The following is a 27,321-nucleotide window of genomic DNA, read 5'->3' on the forward strand; positions in this document are numbered from 1 at the left end:
GCCCCATACGGTGTAGCTGGAGCGGGGTATGGTATACCCTGTGTAAAAAGTTAAAATGTACTTGCCGCAGTCTATAGTTTGGCGATAGGTGTTCTAATTGCGCACAGCAGAATTGCCATTGCTTGTCAGATATTGCTAATCCTGTGTCGCTTTCCCATTGTTGTTTAGAAGTACTGACCACAATGGGTGTTGTGTCTTGCGTTATGTTGTAAATGCGGGTGATAAGTTTGCGTGGTGATGGGTTTGCTAATATGTTTTCCAGTGCTGCCAACGTGGGAGGTGCTCGTGGAAAGCTGTCGTATTTGGCTTTAATGGCAGCTCTAATTTGGCAGTATAGTAGCATATCTGACGCCAATGGCGTCTGTTGTTTGCACATTTGTTTTAAGGTAATAAATGTGTCATATGGATAAAAGTCACAGCCTCTGTTCAAGTCATGTAATGTAACTCTAATGGTGGTGGCCCGGTCAGTGAGTGGTGTCAGAAGCGGGTTACCACCTAGTGGCATCGAGGGGGCATAGAGTTCGCTTTGCCCTGGTCTTTGGGCTATTTTCCTCCACGCCCATCTTGTCGTTTCAACCGTATCTATTTCCATGTGCGGTCTCTTGTAGGGTTGATATACTGTGGTGTTCAGCGGGGTCGGCGCTACTCTATCAATTTCAATCGCTACGTGTGGTTGGTAAAGCGTGTGGTGGTGCCAGTAGTGCAGGTATTGCACCTGTGCACTGTATGTATACAACTCAAAATCCGTGGCTGCTAGTCCTCCCTGAGTAAAGGGCAATGTTACCAGGTTCCAAGAGACCCTAGGTTGCCTACCAGCCCAAAGCAATTCAATTATATTGGTTCGCAGACTTTTGAAAAATTGTGTATTTAGTGGCATCAGTATGTTAACGAACAGATAAAAAAGTTTAGGAAGTATTACCATCTTCGTAACTGCTTTCGGCCAGTCAATGACAGTGGGAGCTTTTTCCACCATTGAACTTTGTGTTCAATCCAGGACATTACCCATCCATAATTCTCTAACCAAAGTTCCTGTAGTGACCTACTGATCCAAATGCCTAGGTATCGTATGGCAGTGTTTGCCCATTTTATTGGGAATTCTGTATCACACTCAGTCGTGCCATCAGTAAGTGGTATTAAGGTTGATTTCTCCCAGTTAATTTGAATGCCCGTCATTCCTCCAAAACGTACCATTTCCCTCATTAGTATATCCAAGTTTTCTCTAGGGTTCACCAGATATATTGTCGTATTGTCTGCATGTATGGAGATTAGCAGTTCGCGTGATGTAAAGCCTATACTACGTTGAGTATGATGCTGACGGAGCCTGGCTGCTAGATGTTCAGTGGCTATTGCAAATAGCAACGGGGATAGAGCACACCCCTGCCTTGTGCCTCTTGTTATAGTGAAAGGATCTGACACTAGCCCATTTATCCTCACTCTCGCCATTGGGGTGTTATAGATTTTTCGTATCTGTTGTGTGAACAGAGGGCTAAAACCCTGTCGGGGTATTAGAGTGAACAGGTATTTCCACTCCAACGAATCGAATGCCTTGGTAGCATCCAATAAGGCTGCCGCTGCCTGCACATGGGGGGCCAAATAGTGCAACGTTTCGAACATAGTCCGTAGGTTATGTGCTGTGGACCTGCCCGGGATGAATCCAGACTGATCTGGCAGCGGAATCTGTGGCAGCATTGGCTGCAGCCTGTCAGCCAATAACTTGGCAAATATTTTGGCTTCTAGGTTTATTAGCGACAACGGTCTATATGAATCTGGTTTGGTAGGATCTTTATCTGGCTTCAGCAGCGCTATAATGGTGGCTTCTCTGAGTGTAGGAGGCAATATTCCCGTTTCCATGGCCTCCTGGTAAACCTGCAACAGGTATGGTGCGAGTATTTCAGCGTACTCCTTACGTTAGTCCGTCGGCACCTAGGGATTTATCCTCCGGCATACCACTTATAACCTTCTTCACGTCTTTGACTGTTATTGGCTGATCCATGTATTCCCTAGCTCCCCTATTAAACCATGCTAATGCTACCATATCCATATAGCCTTCTATGCCAGTCTGTGTTGGGTTCTTCTGTGAAGTGTAGAGTTCCTTAATGAAATGGGTCATTTCGTGTAGAATGTCTTTGGGGGCTCTTAACATCTCACCACATTCTGTCTGAAGTTCTATAACATAACTGGTTTCCCTCGGAGATCCTAGCAATCCAGCCAAGGTTTTTCTTGTTCTTTCTCCTTCCTCATACTTCCTTGCTTGTGTGTATTTAGACATGTAAGCTGTTTCACGTTCGGCTTCTGCCTAATATACTCTCAACTTTGAACGCAGCTGGGCCCTAACTGTGTTGGATGGGGCCTGGTGTAGCGAGCTTTCCAATGCACCTATTTCTTGTTCCAATCTGTAGAGTGTGTTGCGTAGGTCTCTTAGCACCCCAGTCTTCAATGCCATGCAATTCCCTCTTATGACTACATTAAATGCCTCCCATAAGACCCCCAGTGAGTCTACTGTCCCTGCGTTTAGTTCGAAATATTCGGACCCCTTATTCCTCAATTCTTCTCGGAAGACCTGATCTAGTAATGCACCTGTTGGGAAATGCCAGTTGAACGGCTGGCGATATGGAGGCGGGATTTGTAGTGGTAGTCGGGCTGGTGAGTGATCTGATAAGGTGCGGGGACAGGGTGCAGCCTCGACCACCCAAGTATGTATGTCTCTAGCAACGAGCCAGTAGTCTAACCTTGACCAGGCATTCCGGTGATATGTCATGCATGTTCCCTCCCTAGCTGTCGGGTGAAGTATTCTCCATGAGTCCACTATATTGAGCTCTTCTATGAGATCTAACAATACTTCAGTCGCTCATGGATGGTGGTCCTGTGTCGCCCCCTGTCTGTCAGCCTCCGTGGAAAGGACAACGTTGAAATCACCGCACCATAGGTTTGCCGCATCACTCAGCAGCCTAATTTTCTGTCCTAGACCCTGGAAGAAAGTAGGGTCGTCTGTGTTTGGTACGTATGTATTAATGATAACAACTGGTTTATTGTATAGGGTACCGTACAGCAAGATGTACCTCCTCTGCCCGTCTATGTATGTGTGGTGTGTCTTCCAGTGTAGTCCTCTGCGGATTAAGATCGCCACACCTCTTGAATAATTAGAGAACCCTACTTCTATTACCTCCGCCCACCTGGGATGTTTAAGCGCTCTAACTGCAGTTTTCAATAAATGGGTTTCCTGCAGTAAACAAATGTCTATACCATGTCACGTTAGGTAAGAGTGGACCAGCCTGACCTTTCTGCGGTCATTGAGACCCCTCACATTCCACGATAGACATTTCAACTCGGTCATACTAAGAATCAGTAAAAAGAAACAAGCCGTCAGCATCAATACACAATTATTTGATACGGTTAATGTTATTTGGCTAGGCATTGCCCTGCTGTGGAACAGTTCCATCGTCCACCCTCCACCCACACCAACCCCCCAAACAGTTTGTGAACATCCCTCCCTCCCTTTCCCAATCTGCAAACATTCAGTCCACAGTCGTGAGATCATGGGAATCATCCCAGTGGGGTACATGGGTTTATCGGCAACACTCCCCTGTCCTATAGACAGGGTGGCCGAGTATCAAATGCTACTCATCAGCTTAGTGAACCATAGAGATACATTGTTCCACATGTTCTCTGCAAATTCTATGACAAAGTGCAATTTGGATACCTATTCCGCCCAGCTATACAATTCAGTGGACGCTCCCATTTCTAAACACTCCAGTCGCAGAATTATTTCACTCAACATACAGACCATGATACTTATCTAGAGAGCCTGTGCCCGAACTGTTTCTACTCAGTCATTGTTGCTCAAGCGGGATTCAGATTGCGCGTCCCCAGTCCCTGCTTGCTGCTTGTGTTCTTTGGCCAGCTGCTTGGCATACGTCAGCACCGCTTTCGCGTTTGTGAAGAAGGTGGGTCTGCCCGGCCCCTGAACTCTCAACTTGGCAGGATATATCAAAGAATAACGTGTTCCAATTTGTTGGAAAATTTTCTTTGCTGGGTTGAATTCCCTCCTAGCGGCCTGAACCTGGAGGGTAAAGTCCGGGTATATCGCAATGTTGTTCCCATTATATTGTATGTCGCCTCTCTCCCTCGCCTTACGGAGTATGGTGTCCCGGTCCCTGTAGTTTAGCACTCGTGCCAGTATGGGCCTTCCAGGAGCACCTGGCCTCGGTCGTGGTCCCAATGTGCGGTGCGCACTTTCGATGAGAAACATGATTGACAAATCTTGTCCGAACAGGTCCATCATCATGGTTTCAACATACTTCTCCATGTTTTGGATATCAGTCGATTCTGCAATTTCCGTGATATGTACGTTATTACGCCTCGACCTAGCTTCCAAATCCTCATTCTTTTGTTGTATTGCGTACAGAACGGCGTCCATTTTGCGTATCTTCTTGTCCATTTCCGTCTGTCCTTCTTCTGTTTCCGTCACTCTTGTCTCCAGTACGCTTACCCTTCCCTCTTGCTTGTCCATTATCTGTGTGATCCTGTCCATCCTATCAGCCAGTGAGTCCATCTTGGCGTCTAGTCCTTGTAGACTGGTCTTGAGATCTTTGAACATTTCTCTGATTTATTCGGACGGTATCTGTGGCGCATCATGCTCTTCCACAGGATCCTGACGATCAGTGCCTGTTTCAGCACCTTTGGCAGATTTTTTGTCAAAATTCAATTTGGGTTGCCGTGTATCCGGTTTCCCCATCTTGATCTCCCTGCGTTTTATAGTGTGTGGTCTTACTGCTGTACAATTAGAACTGCATTCTGTTTACGCCTGCCTGAGGTGATAGATGTCTGCCCGATGTTCACTGCGCAGGATTATTGTCGTGTCCTCGTTACGTCCAGTTATCTACAGTGCTGCTGTGCTCCCTTTGTAAACCCCGTTGAGGAAAATTCTGGTGTTGCACTTTTCCCGGACACTACTCTGGCTTACAGTGTCGCGTTGTCTCCGCACATCCTCCTCAGTAAGTCACACGCCATAAAGCCACCCTGCCGGGGGTCTCAATGAATTTTACAATCTGCACCCATCCGCTCTGCCTCTCCATCAACTGGCTACCTTAGTTTCACCAGGGCATTAGCTGTAGTACCATCCCACATACATGTGTGTCTGACTGGTATTCACTTCAATGTTCCATGGGTGGGGGTGGGGGAGGGCACTCTCTGCCGTTTGCAGTGTAGATGTGTGACTATCCTGGCTTCACCTGTAGTCTCCACAATCCCTTCACCTGCCACCCAGGACGTACCTCGTGGCCATTAGGAGGATGTGGTTTCACCACAAGATGGCTGCTCCGACCTCCCGCCGTAGTATTCCTCCTTTCGTGGGCCATCGCGGCCTAACTCTAGCACAGGGCACATCCCGCTACCTGCTGTGCTGTGAGCCGCCGCCGCATCCCGATGTGCGTCTACGCCCTGAGCGGCCTTGCTGTTGACGATGAGTGCGCCCGGGCACCCCAGCCGCTGCTTTCAGTTTCCCGGCACTGTGCTTGTCCGCGGTCCGCGGTAAGCTCTCTTTTACGAAGCGGGCCGCAGCTGCGTCATCCGGAACCCCAAACGCTTCCTCCGGTGTCAATAGGGCTCCACTGCAGCTCTTCTCCGTACTTCAGCTTACAGCCCGCTACCAGTCTGGTGTCCTTGTCGGGCTCACAAGAATTTCACTTTAAGGTCTCCAACTTCTTTGTCTCTGTGGAATCTCCTGTATATCACTCAATTTGTTTGCATATGTAGCCTTTCTTGTCGGATTAATGCCGGATTTATGTACTCGGCTGGCGGAGCCGCTGTGTTAGGCGACCATTCCGCTGCTCGGTCAAGCCACGCCCCACCTGCATTCTATCCAAAATGTAATTAAGGTTCAGTAAGGACAATGCAACTACAGACAGCTGTTTCATATTAAAAATTCTGTTTGAGAAGTATGATGTTAAGAAAAATCGCAGCATTATGTAACTTATATAGATTTAACTTCAGCCTTTGACACTACAAATTGTTTAAGGCTTTGTAAAAACAAAAAATGGAAATATGGGCTATCCCTAGGAGTCTCCTGAAATTAATTGTATAATTACATGGGTGGACCTGGACACAAGTAGCGTTGGGCAGCAATGAAGCACTGCCCAGGAAAATCGAAACTATAAATGGGCTAAGACAGGGCTGCATAGTGGCCTCTCTTCTATTTTGAATATATGTTGCTGATGTTAATAAATGTGGCAGAGACAAAAACTATGGTTTTTCAAAAGAAATAGTATGCAAGGATGTAAATAGAAGTGTTGGTTGTATGTCAACGAGTTGAGTCAGTCACAGAGTATAAGTAAAGAAATGATATTTAAATGGGACCTTAACTTTAAAACCTACCTGGACAATGTACAGTAGCGAAGGAAAGCAGGGCCCTGAGCACAGAACTGGCTCACAATTCTTTGGAAGTACTGAGAGAAACATGTAACCTGGAAATGTTTAACCTGTTGTTATATAGATACTTGTAGAGTGAGATATGAAACATATTGAGATAGTGTAAACAGCAATATGGAAGAACTAGCTAGGCCTTCTGAAGGGATCAATCAACTCAGGATCATGGCTAGACTTGAAAACATAACATTCAAATATTTCCAAAGAATACGGAATTAGTCACAAAGTATACCTAAGGCACCATAGGGATCTTTGAGATGTATAATAAAATATTCCCTACAAGCAGGTACATCTTAATCTTGGGTCGAGAATCTCGGAAAGATCATACAATAGCAGATACGAGCAGGTCAGTAAAAAGTGTAGAAATCAAACAACCAGACATAAAAAAGAGGATGAAATATCTGGTCAAAATGTTGACGTTTAATGTAAATCAACAGGGCTTTGCAAACATAATCAATCTTTATCATATGCAGACTATTGAGCCGCATTGAAAAGTGCAGCTTTACCTATAATATTTTCAGGACAGAACAACCAGGAGATGGATGCTAAAGCTGAGATTGGGCCAAGTACCTTGGTTCATAAAATGAAAACTAAACAAAAGAGAGACTCAAAAGGTTGCTGAAGGTCCAAAAATGTGCCAATTTTGTAAACTAGGCCTCACCACCCTGAGGCACTAAATAGATTTTTTGCACAGTTTTCCTACAAGAAAGGAGGCATTTACTCCCTGTCATAAGATCATTGAAGATCAGGAAAATTAAGACCTGTGTGATACTGTTATGTAATGTGATAATCTGTATTTTTGTTTTAATCTCGGAAAATTCTTCAGTATTGTTAACCCTTGAGTGGTGAGCCATGATGAACACGTTCTGTACCTTTGAAAAACATACTTGAACCCTATAAAATACACAGTGCTTTTTCAATTAGTGTCTGTAAAAGGTATTTTAGCTATTACTCCTTTTTAAATTGCTAAAATAAAAAAGAGATGAGCTCTACAGAGACTCAATGAGAAGATTTTTGGATAGTATGTTTTTATCATCATTAGTAGATGAATTTTATATAGTATTTTTTATAGTACTGCCAGTATGAAGTCTCAATGACTACTATTGGGTAACTATAAAAGGACTGTATAGAATATGTTTTAATATCACTTGGAAATGCATTTCATATAGAATTTGTTTCTAAATCACTCAAATGAACCACTAGGCTATATACAATAGGTTTCCAACCTAATCGTAAGGTGCACTTTATCTATATTTGCGAGTTGTACTGTTTAACAAACCTTGGAGGACTGCTATTGGTACTCCATGAAGGGATTGTACATAGCATACCCATAACATCACTAGGAAATGCACTGTATATATTAACCGCTGCTTCACTGTTAATAAAAAGCCTAGAGGATTGGATAAGGACACCCTCGCCGAGTTACTATAGATAAATATTTACTAACAGCGCATAAAGTTTGCCGCTGTTGGTGGGTAATTAAGAATCCTAAGCAGTTTTTTATATTGTAATTGAAGTTGAGTTATTTAAAGATCTTCTCTCTTAAATCAGTCTGTTTTTAAATCTTTAAATGTTGAGCTTTGTTCTTATATAATAGAAGATATGAGGTGGTATTAAGTAGCATGCATGGGGTTGCGTGGGAACGCAAGGATGACCATATACTTTGATTGGTAAAATAATATGTACAATGCATATGTTTGCAATTGTTTCTTGCCTTTAATAAGATAAATATGTTAATGCTTTTAATGTTTTTTGACAAATTGGCATATTATCAAACAGAAAACAACATTGAAATTTGAAAACTACTGTATACCTCTTATTAGCAGCCTTTAGCATGTTGATAAGCCTTCCTGGCAATAAAGCAATCAAACTGACACAAAATAGTTTCATTTAAGGAATTATTTGTCCCAGATAAATGCCTAAGATTATCTGGTTATCATCCAGACCTAGTTTTGTCAGGCACCTCTCAAGGTAACAACTGAAATTTCCCACTGTATTGAACTTGCAGTCATAGAGCAAGACTTTGTAGGCTAGAAGTGCCTTCTAGGTCTAAAAGGGCCACAGTGATGCCAGATGTTTTGGATACCAGCTGAGTAGGTGAATAGTTTCCATATAGATCATTTATGCGTTTATTTATCTTGAAGGAATATCATGAATTTCTGGCATGGTTTTTGCACTTATAAGTCTATGTGGCACATCATAATTCTAGAATATCACTCTTCACCAAAAGCGATCCGACTGCGGCCACCACACGTCTGCAAGAGACACAGAAGGCAGGCTGTTTGTTGGGTATAAGCAGAAAGGGAGCACTTCACTGTCTCCAACTCCGATATACTTGTGGTGAGCAGGAAGCCTAAAAGAGAAGCTGTAGAGAAGTACTAACTGCATCATCAACATTTCACCCTACTATGCGATTAAGCACAGTGTGGAAAAGTAAATTTTGCCATGTTCTGTGTCCCTACGTGTTCCCCATTCTATGTTATATGTACATGATTAATATGCATATGTATTCCCTATGACCGATTAAAGACGCAATTACAGTTGTGTCCATCTCTAGTATGCCAGTTTCCAGTTTTCGTGAATACAACGAATATTAGGCCTATGTAAACCTACGTTGCCACGTTTCACAGTGTGCACGTTAATTCATTGAAAAGTCCCCGTTTCTAGGCCTCAAAAGGGCCCGGACTCAGATTCAACTCCTGTTTCCTGAACCCTCTCCGAGGAGCAATACAGCCCCCACCTGTATCCCTGACCTTTAGCTTACTTCATGCCTCGCAATGCCCGGCTCGGCCTGGCTCTGCCTCTCAGTCTGCCAAGAGTATGTTATGATTCTAGTTATCAGTCCAGCCCTCCTTCTCTGCATTCCTAAGCTACTGCATCGCATCAATAGTTTCCGTCATGGTCTAGCCTTTATGTCTCCATATAAGAGAAATACTGTATTAATATTCATAGAATATTCCCTGCACCCGCACTACATGTAGAATTATGTATGCACCAGTCTTAGTGTCTGTTAGCCTTTGCCCTGATAACTTTTGGATTCTATCAACATGTTCTCTAAACACTAGATACTAGATATGCTTAGGTACATGTCGCTCTGACACTCCAGACTTTTCGTCTCCTTTTTTAGCGCAGAAGTCATAGCCCCCCAGTTCTCCCTAGTAACACGTCATTGCCAGTTTGCGCGCACCACTAGGTTAAAGGTCCCAGCTGCTTAGGTAGCCCCCTCCATGTTTCCGCCCCTTTTATGACATATTCTGTTACGTTTGCATCACATGTCTATGTATACGCCCTGTACACGCCTTCTTGTTACATCATTTCTGCCCTTATCTTTCGCGACTGCTACAAACTCCGCCTACTGCTACGCCTATTGTATTGAATGCCATGTAAATGTTTTAACTATATATACTTGTGCACTGTTATTAAAAGTTACCATTTCCTTTGTCCCTGCCCCAGGCAGCTGCCATCCCATTCCCATGCAGGCTGTCCTGTTCCAGTCCTTTATGCTTGATTAAAGCCTGTATACTCCAGCTACCTCGTATCTTGACTCTTATTTATTGAGCTAAACCGTTTATTTATTATAGTCAAAAATAGTACCGGTAATTAATTATTTATTTACCACATAATGGCGCCCGAACAGGGACTTGCCCTTTCCCCACGCGCCGGAGAAGCCACGCAGGCCCCCTGATCCTCTGCAGCCGTGACGGAACCATCCTGCGCAGCGGCAGATATTTCTGCCTCAAGTATCCCTCAGGTCCACGGAGGAGACGGAGGTTGCGGTCCAGCATCCAGACGAGGCGGTGGAGGAACGCGGCGAGTCCCGACCAGAGCCCAAGCTGAGAGTCCAAGGTCCGAGGTATCCGGAGGCCCACCTGTAACTGAAGTCCGAAGTTCGTCCGTCCGTCGTCGTAGCAGTCCAGTCCAGTCCGAGGCCTTCCGTTCTTGCTGCCCGGTGAGTACCGTTGCTGGGGTAGTATCTAGACAGGGTCAATTAATTTGTCTCTGGTCCGTGGGTTTGGGTACACAGATCCAACACGAAGTGTCCACTTAGGTGGATGCGGGTCCTGACGTGTCTCTTTATGGGACCGGTAAGTTTCGTACTGTTTCAGCAGTGCATCTAGTCTGTTCTAGTAAGTTCTGTTCTCGAGAAATTCATGTGTTCTGTTCTCAGTATTTCAGGTAGTATCTTGTCCGAACTGTTATTCTAAATGTTATTTCGTGTGTTTTCAACGTCGTGGTATGAATGATTCGTATTGCAGTTATTATTGTGTTCATTGTGTATTGTATTGTGTCCAGACTCCAGTCTAGTCATGCCTCTGTTCTCAAAATTACGTCAGTTAAAAACTAGAAAAGGTCTGCTCGAAGAAGCAGTTCCTGTCCCGCCTAGGGACAGTCCAGGTCATTTCATGTATCAAAAGCATGGCATAAGTGCCATATTGTATCTAGATTTATGGGTGGAATACACCAAACAGTTAGAGGAAAAGTATAGATGGCCCGTATCAGGTACGTGGGATGCCGAGTGTATCATGCGAGTAGAAGAAGTATTATGGAAAAAGAAAGCCAGACAGTCCCAGAAAGACGCCATCGAGTTATGGCGCAAAGAATCTCATAAAAGAACAGAAAAAGAAATCAGAAAGTCAGAATTAAGTAGGGAATCCTCAGAAAGAGCCCAAGAAAGGGAATTGATCGAAGTAGGTGAACGAGTTAAAGCCGAACAGTCAGACAGACAGAGAAATGCCCTTATTAAGGGTATGTATCCTCTTCTTGCCGAGGGCTTGCCAAAAGCAACCCCGGAAGCACCATGTAATTTTCCGCCGCCATTAGTTCCGATTAAGCTACGTCACAAACCGACCGCAGCTGATATTTTTCTCTCGTCCTATTTGGACGACACAGTCCCAGAATATGTGAATCCAGTTCCGCCAGCTCCTGTAAATAATGTAATTCCTGTTCTTCCAGCTACCGGGGCACCTGTTACGGTACCCCCGGTCCAGCCCGTAGTACAAGTTCCCGCTACATCGGTCACTCTGCCAGCACGAAGAGTATCAGTCGATGATTCCAGTTTAGGGGCCGGGGGGGGAGGTCCTCCTGGTACCCCGCCGCCACACAAACGTGTAACATTAGTCGAGTTACATGAACGTGCGTTACAGCGTACGCCCAAATATCAGTCCGTTGCAGATATCAGGCGAGCTCTTACCGAATGCCGTTATGATCCAGTCCCAGGCGATGATAATATGGTTATATATTCATTGCGTGTAAGACGGGTGACCGAGTATTTGGACACCCTACCGAATATGAAAGAAGATCTAGACAGAATGTATCGTTTCATCCGTACAGGGAATGATCCAGAAAGTATTGGCGAAATCATGTCTCTAAGGAAAGCTGAGACCCAGCTCATGTTATTAAAGTTTTTAATCAATTGTTTAGTAAGGGAACAAGATTGTCCGACTAAAGATCCGACCGAAATGAAAGTCCTGACAAGGTGGAGTGATAATATAGCCGAGGGTAGACACAGGACCCTTAGTAGTATAGAAAGTATGTACAAGAAAATTCGTAAGGAAATAATAAGGTTACACGTGCAACGCAAAACAGCACAAGTAAGCGAGAAGGAAAACGACTCTTCTACTGAAGAGGTAGACGACGAGAATACCGCCAGAATAGCATATGTAGGTAAATCTAGATTTCCAGACCGACATTTACGCCTAGAACACAAGAAAGTTTTTCATCTTCCAGCACCAGAACAAGGTTCTCTAGAACAAGTATTTCAAGCTACCGATCACATTTTGAAATCACGTATCGGTTATAGTGAACTTAATACCATGCATGAACAAGAACTAGCCCGATCAGCAGTCCGATGGATTACTGATTCTACCACTTTTCCAGACGAAATAGTGGCACAAATGTTTCTGAAACTGCCCCCAGCCGAGCAGCGACTGGTGGGTATGTATATGATCCAGTACCTCATTACACTGTATGAGGGTCAGCATTCTGATCCAGGTCCGTTACATGATGTTCTGAACGAGTTACTCCAGTATAAATGGAAAGGTTTAGGTACCGATTTAATTAGTGTCATTCTAGAACAACGCCACAAATATAGAACGTTTCTGAACCCGCATTTTGTTCACGTCTCACCCCCAGAAAGTAAACCATTTTACATAGATAGACAGCATCCGTTACGAGAAGTACACCCAGTTAGGACACCGGATGGTGAAATGCAACGAGTATTTGTTTACACCCCCATCACAAAGATGGAACTCTTAGAGATGAAGAAATTAATTCCCTGTCACGACAAAGATCCAGCAGGGTTCCATCGAGAATTAAAAGACATGCTCCGTATGGGAGAATACACTTATCCAGATATTATTAAAATGCTAAAGGTCCTGTTGCCCGCAGGGGTATACGAAAAACTCAAGGAAAAAGAATGGGAGGTGGGAGAGAAAAAGATAGATTGGACAGCTCTAGAAGCTGAAGATAAAATACGAGTACCAGGTACCGGTCTTGGGGACAAATGTAAAGAATTGCCAGAGTTATTGATTCAGGTTTTGCCAAGATTATTAGCCACGAAAAAGGAAGATTGGGATGCAATCTCAGCATGCAAACAGAAACAGGATGAAGATACTAGTGATTTTTATTCTAGATTCGAGAAATGTTTTATGATCAACAGTGGTTTGAAGACAGGTAGCGAGTCATACCCTCATCTTTTTGTTACTAAACTAGTCGAGAATTCAAGTCCACAAGTTAAAAATCGAGTTTTGAAAGTCGAAAGTACCTGGCAAGCTAGTACCCCGTCACAGATGTTACAGATGCTCCAGTATCACCAGAATAGAATCAGGGAAGAGCAAGAACACGAAAGGAGACGTATGAAAGACACGAAAATAAAAGTACTAGTTGCACAATCTGTTCCACAAGACAGTCAGAAGAGGGGTCCGAATCAAGCCAGTCATCCTGCAGCTCCCGTTAAAGGGACTTGCAATTATTGTAAACAGCCAGGTCATTTCATAAACGAGTGTGCAGTTCTGAAACACAACATAGCCACTGGTAAAACTAAAGAAAGACCACGTCCGCCTAGACAAGAGCAAGTTTCACAGACTTCTCAGTCACCACAGAATGCACAACAGACAGTTCCAGCACCGCAGCCTATAGCTGCAACACAGCATGTTACACAGCAAATGTACCAGTATTTCCAGACAGAGTATCCAGAGTATCAACCGTATTCATGAAACAGCCTAGAGAGGGAGGTAGGCTTGCCTCTCATCGAGATACCTGTAGATCAAGAGGGTCCCTATGTACACAGTCAAGTATTAGGGAAAGACAGAAAGTTTTTGATTGATACAGGGGCAAGTAGGACTACTATCAGTCATGACGAGGTTCCAGGGGCTCCGCTCTCAGGCTCTAGAAATGTTTCCCTTGGATTTTCAGGAAAGCCTATTGTAAACGAGATATCAAAGCCAGTTACTCTAGAAGTTGGTCCATTGTCCCGAACTACTGATTTGTTACTTACGAAGTCATGTCCAGAAAATTTGTTAGGTATCAAAACATTGAAAGAATTAGGTGCAGTTATTTGCTGCTCCCCAGAAGGAATACGTATGTTTTTAAGGGATTTTAAAGGTCACTATGTATTATGAGATTTTGATCCAAGATTGTCAAATGTACCGCAGCATTTATGGGCGCAAGGTCCAACTGATGTAGGTTTCATGCAAATCACACCCCATCGTGTGACTCTCAAGCAAGGTATAGTCCTGCCACGAATCAGACAGTACAGATTGCCACCTGAGGCTGTAGCAGCCTTATCCAAAATTATTGACGAGCTTATTGCTCAAGGAGTGGTTGTAGAAACTGACTCCAATGTATGTAATTCTCCTATCATTCCAGTCATGAAACGCACTGATCCAAATGCACCTCCAGTATATCGATTAGTGATTGACCTTCGAGAACTTAATAAATGTATCATACCCCAGTATCCAGTAGTCCCAGATATTTCATCCCTATTGACAGCTATTGATTCTGAAGCTGTATTTTTTACTGTAATCGACCTCAAGAATGCATTTTTCAGTGTTCCAATTCATCCAGACAGCCAGTACCTTTTCGGTTTTTGTTTAAATGGAAGGAGCTATAAATTCACACGAGCTCCTCAAGGTTTCACAGAAAGTCCTAGTATTTACAGTCAAGCACTTAAAAGACAACTTGACAATATTCACATGCCAACTGACACTGCCCTGCTCCAGTATGTCGATGATCTACTGATCACCGCCCGTTCTGAACGTGACTGCGAGCGAGCGTCACTTACAGTTCTGTATTTCCTAGCCGAGATGGGGCACAAGGTGTCCCCTTCAAAGCTTCAGTTCTGTGTCCAGCAAGTGATCTACTTAGGCCACTTACTGTCCAAGTGGGGTAGGCAGTTGACACCAGACCGTATCCAGTTAAAATAGCGAGTCTTCCACAGCCCAAGACACAGAAGGAGGTACGTGCTTTTATCGGCCTCACTTCCTATTGCAGACAATGGATTCCTCAGTATGCATTTCTAGCAAAGCCACTGATACAGTTAACGACACAGGAGGCAGCCGTATCGACTGTCCTCCCTTGGACATCTGAACATACACTTGTATTTAATGAATTAAAGAAAGCTTTATGCCAAGCACCTGTTCTAGCTACACCGAACTACAGTAAGCCTTTTACACTTTTTGTCACAGAACGTGATGGTACTGCATTATCTGTTCTCACACAAGATCAAGCAGGACAATACAAGCCTTGTGCTTATTTTTCGAGCACATTAGATCCAGTAGCCCAGGCTTTGCCTGCGTGCCTCAAGTCAGTTGCAGCCACAGCTCTAGCTATCAGACAAAGTGATTCCATAGTATTAGGACATTCCCTGACAGTACAAGTTCCACACTCCGTGGAAGTTCTTTTAAACCGAACACAGACTCAACACTTGACCATTGCACGTTTAACAGGTTATGAACTGACACTGTTCCAGCCACACATAGAAATCAGACGCTGCAACGTTTTAAATCCTGCTACTCTGTTACCGTCAGTTACTTCAAATCCCGCCACACATGACTGTGTGGAAGTTGTTAACACTATGACTAAGCCAAGACAAGACCTGACAGACATTCCATTACCTAATCCCGACCTGACACTTTATGTGGATGGTTCATGTATGAGAACTAGTACAGGAGAACTAGTAGCCGCGTATGCAGTGACTACTGACACTGAAGTTATTGAAACACACCGTATTGACACCCTGTCTGCTCAAGCAGCAGAGCTAGTTGCTCTGACCCAAGCCTGCATACGTGCCAAGAACCTGAAAGTAAACATATATACAGATTCACGTTACGCATTCGGAGTCGTACACGACTTCGGAGTGCTCTGGCAGGAGAGAGGTTTCATGACTTCTCATGGAACCAAAATTCAGCATGGTCTCCTCATTCAAGCTCTGTTAGATGCAATACATTTACCGACAGCTATCGCTATCATGAAGTGCAAAGCACATACGAAAGTTACAGACATTATTTCCCAAGGTAATGATCTAGCAGATCGAACAGCCAAGCTTACAGCTTAGACTCCCGACATTCCAGTTAACAAAACACAGATATCCACTCCAGATCCGACTACATGTATGACAGTTAAGGACCCTACACAAGATGTCATAGACATACAGTTACATGCTACTCCCGAAGAAATCAAGAAATGGTCCGAACAAGGAGGGGTCCAGACAGATCAGGGATGGGTGACGAAGGGAAAAGCCACATGGTTTCTCCCCGACTCTATGGTTCAAGTCATTATTAATACCGCACATAGTCCAGCACATCTAGGAGAAAAAGCCATGTTAGACAGTATCCAGAACCTTTGGTTTAACAAGCACTTACGAGCTGCAGCCAAGCAGAAAGTCCGTACTTGTATGATATGTTGTCAATTCAATCCAGGTAAAAGTGTCCCGGTGGAACAAGGTGGATTCCAGCCTCCTGACCACCCTTTTGAAGTCCTCCAGATGGATTATATTCAGATGGAGCGATGTCGAGGTTTCAAATATGTTCTTGTAGTTGTATGCGCTTTGTCCAGGTGGACAGAAGCATATCCAGTTCCAGATTACACAGCAGCGACCACTGCCAAGCAGTTGGTTCGTGAATTTTTCCCCCGTTATGGACTCCCTAGGGTCGTGTATTCTGATAACGGCCAGCCATTCTCATCTGAGCTAATGAAGCATGTTTCCCTTTTGTTAGGGTACCAGTGGAAGTTCCATTGTGTGCGCCATCCTGAAGCAGCCGGTCTCGTAGAGAGACATAATCAGACCCTGAAAATTCGAATTGCTAAGATATGTCAAGAGAAAGGTGTAGACTGGCTAGTTGCCCTGCCAGTTGCTTTATTCTTTATGCGCATGGTCGCACATTCCAGATCAGGTCTGTCTCCTTATGAGGTCGTATTTGGCCGCCCCCCAAACATGTGGGGTACACCTAGACCCCGCAGATTACAGATGTTTCCAGTAATATGCTGACAGATTACCTAGCTTCCTTGATGTCTGCTCTACACTCTTGTCGTTCACAGGTTGCCGCTGCATTTCCAGACAATACTGAAGTGAAACCGCATGAAGTCATTCCAGGCAGCCTCGTGTTGGTCCGGAATTTTGATCGTTCAAGTCCGCTGGAGCCCCGCTGGAAGCAACCTCAACTAGTCCTCTTGACCACCCGTACGGCCGTGAAGTTGGAAGGCCGTAAGGGGTGGGTCCACCTGTCCCACATCAAGAAGTTCCATGGACTACGAACTAAAACTTTTTCAAAGGATTGTTCCATTTCGAAAGACTGCCCTATTCTCAAGGACTGTCCCGCTACTGACTTTGAAATCAAGCCCTCCCTGTTAGAGAAAACACCGCAATAGGAGTATAAATCAAAGCTCCGGTCTAGTAAAATAAGTCAGCCAGTTTAATTGTCTAAGTCCCCCTCGGGTGAAACGGTTAGACAGGTATCTGACATGTATGAGATAGACCCCCATAGTGAGAGAGTTAGTCAAAACTCTATCCGATGTATAGTTTTTCTAAGTTTTCTATTGTTTCTAAGTTTGATGGTTACCTGCACAAGTTATGCATTGCATTTATGTTTTCCAATTTCTCATGTAAATAAGTTTGCTAATGCTACAGTAGAGCACACATTTAGTGATCTGCCTCCTCACGAGTTATCCTATCGTATTGCTATGAGAAATAACACATTCATCAGAATGTTACACTATTCACACCAGACCAGTAATGCTACTAATTGTTGGGTGAGTGGTCGACTTCCCCCTTTCCAGACACCGAAGGGAGTTCTGCCACTTTTTCCTTATCCGTTTTCACATAATGGTTCGTGTGGAGCATGGTCCATGTTAACGTCATCCTCAAATGATATGTCCCTCCTGAATAGAACATGTTTTCCAGACAAGCAAGGTCTCTCCCATAGAATAGGGTTAGATCTAGAAAATGAAGTTTATAATTTAGGTAATTATTCTTCGAATTTTATGGTCCTGAATGTTCAGTCTGATACTACTCCAGACTTACCTGCTATTTCAGTACTACCAGTCAAAGGCGAATTATGTGTCAGAAATAATGGTTCCGCACATGTAGGACATAGTGATTGTACTACTACTGTCGAGTATAGTGACAGTGGGAAATCTATTTTCAAAGCTTCACGTCATTCTTATTTTGTTTGTGGTCAGACCGCATATGTTCGTCTGCCCCTCGATTGGGATGGAACATGTTACATTGCCTTCCTACTGCCACCAGTTTTCCTAGCCCCATCTGATTATCACAGAAACACACATCTAGTACACGTCAGACATAGAAGGGAGATTGAGTCCCCAATTGTCGATCAAACTGAAACTACTTTAGAACAATATCAAGACTTTAATAAAGGTTTCTTCTTCTTTATAGGACCTGTCCAGAATAGTAAGCTAATACGTAGATTAACCAGAACCCTTGAAGCAGTAGTGAATGAGACTACTTCTGCTCTAGGTAACTTAACCGAAGAGCAATCTGCTATGAGATTTGTCGTGCTCCAAAATCGTCTCGTTCTTGACGTCATACTGGCCGATAGAGGAGGAGCATGTAGAGTCATCGGATCTAGTTGCTGCATTTTCATTCCTAATAACGCGCCGTCTGTTTATTCAGCTATAACCAGACTTCATAAAATTGCCCATCAGTTACACCAGAATCCAGGCACCTGGACATGGTCCGGTTGGCTCTGGAGTATCATATCTGCCTGGGGATGGAAAGTATTGTCATTTCTAGGTATTGCAGTAGCGATCATATTCAGTTGCTGCCTCTGTATACAATGTGGCCCTGCGATTTGCGGCATTTGTGCTACCTCTTGTATTCCTAGTCCTAAGTCCCGTTCCAAGACAATTCGAGACGAGCAAATGATGCTATATGAAATAATAGATGGTATCATGAATATTGATGTTTCCTGATGGAAACGTAGGGCACAAGGAGGGAATGTGGAAAAGTAAATTTTGCCATGTTCTGTGTCCCTACGTGTTCCCCATTCTATGTTGTATGTACATGATTAATATGCATATGTATTCCCTATGACTGATTAAAGACGCAATTACAGTTGTGTCCATCTCTAGTATGCCAGTTTCCAGTTTTCGTGAATACAACGAATATTAGGCCTATGTAAACCTACGTTGCCACGTTTCACAGTGTGCACGTTAATTCATTGAAAAGTCCCCGTTTCTAGGCCTCAAAAGGGCCCGGACTCAGATTCAGCTCCTGTTTCCTGAACCCTCTCCGAGGAGCAATACAGCCCCCACCTGTATCCCTGACCTTTAGCTTACTTCATGCCTCGCAGTGCCCGGCTCGGCCTGGCTCTGCCTCTCAGTCTGCCAAGAGTATGTTATGATTCTAGTTATCAGTCCAGCCCTCCTTCTCTGCATTCCTAAGCTACTGCATCGCACCAATAGTTTCCGTCATGGTCTAGCCTTTATGTCTCCATATAAGAGAAATACTGTATTAATATTCATAGAATATTCCCTGCACCCGCACTACATGTAGAATTATGTATGCACCAGTCTTAGTGTCTGTTAGCCTTTGCCCTGATAACTTTTGGATTCTATCAACATGTTCTCTAAACACTAGATACTAGATATGCTTAGGTACATGTCGCTCTGACACTCCAGACTTTTCGTCTCCTTTTTTAGCGCAGAAGTCATAGCCCCCCAGTTCTCCCTAGTAACACGTCATTGCCAGTTTGCGCGCACCACTAGGTTAAAGGTCCCAGCTGCTTAGGTAGCCCCCTCCATGTTTCCGCCCCTTTTATGACATATTCTGTTACGTTTGCATCACATGTCTATGTATACCCCCTGTACACGCCTTCTTGTTACATCATTTCTGCCCTTATCTTTCGCGACTGCTACAAACTCCGCCTACTGCTACGCCTATTGTATTGAATGCCATGTAAATGTTTTAACTATATATACTTGTGCACTGTTATTAAAAGTTACCATTTCCTTTGTCCCTGCCCCAGGCAGCTGCCATCCCATTCCCATGCAGGCTGTCCTGTTCCAGTCCTTTATGCTTGATTAAAGCCTGTATACTCCAGCTACCTCGTATCTTGACTCTTATTTATTGAGCTAAACCGTTTATTTATTATAGTCAAAAATAGTACCGGTAATTAATTATTTATTTACCACAACAGTGGGAGGAGTGGTAGAGAATTGGGGAGTCACTGAAGAGAGAGGTTAACAAGAGGGTCTTGTTTCACGAGGAGGATGGCAGAGTCCTTGGATTATTTTTTATATCCTTCAGGATGCCCAAGATGAATTTGAATATCCCTAGGACATAATTTACCAGTCATGTGCTATAGTTTAGATCAGTTTGTAAAATAGGAATCAACAATACAATGTCCAGAATGCATTAAGTTCTTGAATAAAAGTCTAGTACTGTTGACTCATGTCCTTATGACATGGTGTACATCTTGTAGCTTTACTTTGACTCCATTTCCTACCTTCACTACTGACCCATAAACTCTCCACAAAGGACTTATGTCGGGAATCACCCAAAACAACAAGGGCTGGAATCATAGGATCTTAAAATCAACTAAACCCTGCTTCAAGCTATGTTAGCTATTTCACTTTCTTACCGGGAGAATTCTGACTCTCTGAAACCATTTTGGGGGGTCGGAGCCTGCCTCTATGTCTCTAACACAACTCAATATTATATATATGATATGGGGTTCATATATCTGGGAAACACATGAAACAAGATCTCCATTGTGGAAGGGTGCTGAATTATAATTATATGTGTGAATAAAAGAAGGATAGCATACCCTTTATTGCCGGTGTCTATATCCTTCTTGGGCATACCATGTCTTGTTGACTCTGGTCTTTCTTGGCCTCCATACTGACTCGATTCCCTTTCTTTGATGGCAGGATGATGGGAAAATGCTGGAAGTGGTGGATGAGAAAGGAGTGCATTTGCCCATGGAGAGCAGCAAATTACTGAGCAGTCCAGGGAAAAACAACAACCACAGGTAAATGGTTCACCCAGAAAATATACTGTGTGCATGTCCTAAATTCACTTCATCGAGAATCTAATGTGGGTAGATTAACAATGCAATTTCTTAACATCAAACCTAATCCATGTTTTGAACATTTCCTTGTCAATATCCTGCAAAATTTGGGGAGAATTTTGTACTTGAAATTAAGGTACGACACACTTCAGATCAAAAGCTATACCGCAAGTTAAGGAACTCAGGGAGAATGAACTTGCATTTTGTGCACTTTGGCCTTACTAAAAACACTGCACATATCCTTTTCTTTTTCCCAGCATGTTATAGGGCTAGGAAGAAATGGATGGTTTAGATTGTAATATTGTAGTGAATAGCACGTCCTATCCCCACCATGGACCTGTACTGAGATCGATGATAGTTTTATCGTGAATACTGTATATATGGTTCAACTGATCTTAGATGCTATTCATTTTATATTGTCCACTTTTACTGACTGGAAATTATGGCTTTTCTAAGGACTTAATGATAGTTTCGAGGATAGGCATTTCCTCCACAGCTTTGGCACTTAGGGCTGAAACCAAAACAGTATTCCCACGCATGTTTATAATATAGTTGATTGTGGATTATTTGCAAGTGTTGTTTTTAATGTGTAACATTATTGGCCTACGCCGAAATATAGTATTTAAATGAAGACAAATAATGAATAAAAATTATTAAACCATTCCTCCAATGGTAGTACTACAGAAATATCTAAGTATGCTATACAGAATCACAATTTTTGCATCATTTATGCAACCCAGAATTTCCCTCTGCCAGGCTTAACATCTGGGTCTCTTCCTGGTCCTGTTATTGTAAAATGACATCACTTTACTAATTTGGGCTAATGTGAGTTGGCATGTAAAGAGCGTTAAAATCTTATTCTGAGTAAAGACATTGGAATTTACACCCCCACCTTTCTTTGAGTTCAATTTTTTTTGTTGACTCCTCCCATTGTGTTTCTAGCCCCCCTCCTACTCTCTGCCATTCCTTCCTGGATAACCTGTTGCTGAATAAGGACAGACAGTCCTACTTTTTGAAGGCATGTAAAATCATTGTTTCAAACCTGCGATTCACAGCATTGAAATGGAAAGTCACATCAATGCAGCACACCAGTCACTGAAAGATAGGACCTATCACCCTACACAAATTCAATTCTCAAGTACATTATAAAGCAGGCCCCAACTCTTTCCACACCATAGAGTGAATTTAAAAGCATGTCCTTTCAAACACTAAACCTCTCAATGGAAATGAACAAAATAAAAGTAGAATGGGCCGTTTACAAATTGGGGCAAAGTGCACCCACTTTCTCTGACCTTATTAGTATGGACCACTTCTTTAAGGTAACAGAGAAACTTTCCTCCTGGTGTAGTAACTCTGAGCAGGGACTGGTCATCCACTTCACATGTTGCAACTATAAAAACTGAAACATTGGCCCAACCCCTTACCCAGCTGAGATGCCATCCTGGTCATACCTACCATGAGACTTTCTGTAGGGACTCCTGATTCTAAGTCATTCACCCATATACTACACAACCGCATTGGTTGTACCACATCATATTTGTTGAAAAATTAAAAAAGCTTGACGCCAGAACAAACAAACATAAACTCTCCTTTTATGGTACAATGTGACCCCCCTCACCTTTAATACAAAGGGACACCTTGAACTGCCTAACTGCTGCCGAGGGAGGTGCTGCCAGCGGGTCCCTACAAACGCCGCCACTGACCTGACCTGTGAGTTGGAGGAGCCTGCCCTTGCCCGGTTGGGACCCACCGTACTGTTGCTGCTGAAAATACAACTTGCAGCACCCGCTTCGCGGGTGCCGCTGCGCAGCTCACGGTGAGGGGCGGCTGCCAGCTGACTTCCAGTGGGACGCCCGGAGGAGGAGGAGGAGGAACTTCGAGTCGCCAGAGGGAGCGCGCCAGCAGGGACTCGTAAGACCAGGAGTCCCTGCTCTGCACAGGCGTGCACGGCCGCGCCCCCTGACAGACACGCCCACCCGCTTGGCCATCCTCAAAAACTGGCCTCCTGTTTCAGAGTGAGGGACACCTTGAACTGCCTAACTGCTGCCGAGGGAGGTGCTGCCAGCGGGTCCCTACAAACGCCGCCACTGACCTGACCTGTGAGTTGGAGGAGGCTGCCCTTGCCCGGTTGGGACCCACCGTACTGTTGCTGCTGAAAATACAACTTGCAGCACCCGCTTCGCGGGTGCCGCTGCGCAGCTCACGGTGAGGGGCGGCTGCCAGCTGACTTCCAGTGGGACGCCCGGAGGAGGAGGAGGAGGAACTTCGAGTCGCCAGAGGGAGCGCGCCAGCAGGGACTCGTAAGACCAGGAGTCCCTGCTCTGCACAGGCGTGCACGGCCGCGCCCCCTGACAGACACGCCCACCCGCCTGCAACGCCCCTTATTAACAACGCGCAGGACGCTCAGCGGGACGCAAGCGGGACGCCGAGCGAAGCCCGAGCAAAGGGCGGGCAGTCTGTGGCAGTCAGGGGCTGTCAAGGCTGGGCTGGGGCACGTCCCTTTCCGCTAGCGTGCTGATAGTGTGACTATCGAGACCATACTCGAGGTAAAGAACCGCGCGATGTCTACCAGGTCAGGGAAGTCTCTGAGGAGTGAGGGAGGTGGTGCTGGGCCTACTGCGCCTACCATGATCGGCACCATGGACCATTTCATTACCAGAGTAGCGGCGGTAATTGAAAAAGAAATAGTGATAACAGAAAAACGCCTCTCTGATGTATATCTCCCCTCGAGGCGTTCTACCCTAGGGGCCGTGGCCCTGGCAATGTCTCCGTCTCCTAATAACGTTCCATCTCCACCAACAGCGGGTAATCCACAGAAGTCTCGGATCTCAACAATAGGGGACAGTGTTAATAGGCGCGAGAAACTGGCAGCGCTTCTGCCGGGGCCAGAGGTCTATGAGGCTGAGGAGGTTTTCAAGGAGTCCGGTGCCTCGCCCCGAAATGAAATACAGACTCCGACGACCAGTGTGGTACCTTCTCCAATTAACCAGGTTATTGTGGAAGAAGTAGTTGAGCCCGCTAGTCCTTTGGTCCTGCCCGTACACGATAAAGGGAAGAGGGGCGGCTGCTGTCGGAAGGGGAAGTATGTCACCCTTTCTAAACGCTCCAAGAAGCAAGCACGCAGAGGGCTGGGGCCAAGAACACATCCCCTCCCAATCCCCGCCTTAGAGGAAGTTCCAACAGAGGGGAATCTCCCAAGCCCAACATCAGAAGAGGGGTGCCGCTTCCCAAACCTTAATAGTAATACACCGAGTATGGCAGTCCCCGACTACTCCAACATTATTATTAATAAGCTCACTAGCCTTTTAGCCCCCCTGTTAAGTATAGTTGAAGGATTGGGCACAAGATTGGATAAGCTAGAGCAAACACCACTTGATAACTTTTGCTCGCTCAAAAATCTGATTAAATTGCAGACTAGAGTGAGCGAGAATAATAATATAGTGGGGGTGGTAGGGAAACCACTCCCTGTAGTTCAGGTCCAGACGTTGGCTCCATCTATTGCACTATCAGTGGGAGGGAAAACAACAGCTGTATCCTTAACTGCAGTTCCTTATGTGCCCTCAGTAGGATGCCACCCAAAATCTAAACAAAAATCCCCTGACCTTTCTAAAAGCCAATCACAAAAGCCATTCCAGCCCAAGGCAGTACAAAGTGGATCCGTCCAAGGCCAACCAAGCCGTGGAGGGGGCAGAGAAAGTAAAGGGCATTAGCCCCAGCTCTGCACCTATCCCCGTTAAGAACAAGACAACTCTTGCGCCACCTGTAGTTGGTCCCCAGAGGCCGCCACAAAGGAGGCAGTCGGTAAACCTTCCCCCGGACTGTCATCCTTATGTGGCTGTTTTGGTAAAAGTTCCCCCATTGAAGGAAAATCAAACAGAAACACACCAGATGCTAAAAAACAAGTGTATTTACTGGCTAAAGTAAAAAAAAACGTACCCCCCGGTGTGGACGGGCTGATACTAGCCGTCCGTAGAGTGGATTGGGTGGGTCAAGGTAAGAAGCATCTAGAGGGGGACTGCATTATTGTCAACTTTCAGGACCCTGGGGTGGCAGGATTAATTTGTGCCTCGGTCCAAGAGGGAGCTAGCGAGGGTATACAGGCAGTAGATTTGTCCTATTTTTACCCCAGGTCCGTGTCTAAATCACAAAAATTGGGTGTGAGTCTTAATCCTCTTTGTCAAAACATGGGTGTATGTTGGCCAGCGGAACCTCTGTCTTACCCCCAGGTCGGCTGGATTGTTCCCGATTGGAATCTTGGGGGGTGTTGACCTGAGGGAGCCAGTGGGCTGTTAGGGGAGGAACTGAACAGTGTAACTATCGACCCGAAACAGACGCCCAATTCCTCTTCCTTGGAGGAATTACTGCTAATATCAAATGACATAGCGGGGGCTAGTAGGCCCCAATCCCCCAGTCTTTATCTGGGATCTGATGGTCCCCCGGCGGGCTTGCCCCCATGCCCTGTCCCTGCGAGCTGCTGTGCTGCGGCAGTAGTGGACCCCGACCTCAGGGTCTCCAACTGGAATGTGGCTGGAATTACTAGGAAGCTTCAATTGCCAGATTGGAATGCTTTGGTAGAGGAATATGCCATATGCATCTTCCAGGAGACATGGAGCATGGATCCTGTGCACAGAGCAGGTTATGCAACCAGCTCTGTCCCGGCTATATGCTTGTCTTCTAAGAAAGGACGCCCTTCGGGTGGTCTTTTAATCTGGGTGTCAGCGTCTTTAAACTGTAGGATAGTGGAGTGTCAAAGGGGTTGCCCTGACATTCAAAACATCATCTTGAAAGACTCCCGGAATGGAGCTGTGCTGAATATTTTTAATATTTATGCACGCAGCACCAAAGGGGGTAGCCAGTCACCAACTATTAAAATATTGGAGAGTCTTCTAAAAACAACTCCCTACAAATCTTGCACTATGGTCGCAGGTGACATTAATTGTACATTCGAGCCCTTGGGCTTGGACGTTTCCCTGCACCAGGATGAGCTGGATAGTGCTAGAGGGATTCCGGGCTTAGAGATACAACCAATCAGAAGGTGGTCGCAGGTGGCCCTCCAAGTATACTCCCTTTCTATTGAGTTTGAGCTACGGGCGGTGAATGGCAGGACCAAATCAGACAAGGGGGGGGCTCACACATACAATAGACCAAACCACACATCGCGGATTGATTATATCATGCTCGATGGGGGCTTATGGAGCGAGTTAAAAGATATGGTCGTGGTACCCACCATAGAGAGTGGCCACAATCTACTCTCTCTCACATTGGGGTGCTGGTGGGTATCAGGAAGGGAGGGTGCATTCACCTCTCGTCTGGTAGGTCTTGGCGGATCGCAAGTTGCCTCCTGCGGGAGGCGACTAAAGTGGGAAAAGCTTTCACTTTCCAAGGAGAGGGTTGAACAGGTAATACTTGTTCTATCTAAAGTCCAACAAAGTTTAGATTCATCCCTGGGGGAAGTGGGAGCAGCTTGTGGGGAGTTTCGAATCTTGACAGAGACTCTAACAAATTTATTTACTGTCCCATCAAGTAGCTGGGAGGGAAAATCAAAGCAAACTCAAGCAAAGGGATGGTATACCCACACATGTAGAGTGTTAAAAACAAGGCTGGTAGAAGCGGTAAAATCCAATTCCCCATCCAGAGTGAAAGAGGCAAGGAGAATGTACTCTAGGTCAATCTCTCTTGCAAAGAGGGAATGGGAGGAAAAAGTTTGGGAGGATCTGCTAGTAGCTAGTAGAAATAAAGATCCAAGAGGGTTCTGGCTACTTGTGGGGAAGCGTAGCAAGCCCGATGACACTCTAAGGACTTGTAATATCCCCTCCCAGTGATGGGCCAATCATTTTGGGGCACTTTATGCCCTCGGAGAAGGGGCTCCCTCTGAAATGGTTCCTCTAGCACCCTCCTTTGAGCCAACTATCCTTGATCTCTTTACCCCTCGGGAGGTTGAGAATGTTATTCAGTGGGTGGCTCCCCGGAAGGCGGCAGGACCGGACGGCCTGCCTGGAGACTTGTTGAAGGCTTACCCAATGGAGTGGGGGAAAATAATATCGGCAGTACTTAACGATATTATGAAAGGTGGGCCGGTCCCTGATTCCTGGAGAGGGGCAGTGGTAGTCCCCATTTATAAAAAAGGTTGCAGGAATAGCCCTGGGAACTACAGGCCCATTAGTCTGATTGACTCCTCGCAGAAAGTAGCGGGAAAGGTGCTATTGGGGCGTATTCTGCATTGGGTCGATGAAAATAGAATACTCTCCGATTTTCAAGCTGGGTTTCGCACAGGAACAGGAACCGTGGAGCAGGCGTTTAGGTTGGCCCTTATTAACTGGAAGGTGGTGGTGCTGGGCAAGGGCAGTCTTTACTTAGCCTTTATTGACTTGAA

The 27,321-nt window shown here is 45.0% G+C and overlaps 1 protein-coding gene across 1 annotated transcript in view; it reads left to right on the forward strand.

Annotated features, from left to right (window-relative positions):
- SLC4A8 (solute carrier family 4 member 8) overlaps positions 1-27,321 on the forward strand; it is a 755,839-nt gene that overhangs the window by 688,959 nt on the left and 39,559 nt on the right. Inside the window, exon 23 of the mRNA XM_078688864.1 lies at positions 20,809-20,909. Within this exon, the coding sequence (XP_078544990.1) occupies positions 20,809-20,909 (101 nt within the window). The remainder of the gene's footprint in view (positions 1-20,808; positions 20,910-27,321) is intronic.

Source organism: Lissotriton helveticus, chromosome 1_1 (assembly GCF_964261635.1).
Source record: "Lissotriton helveticus chromosome 1_1, aLisHel1.1, whole genome shotgun sequence".
NCBI lineage: Eukaryota > Metazoa > Chordata > Amphibia > Caudata > Salamandridae > Lissotriton > Lissotriton helveticus.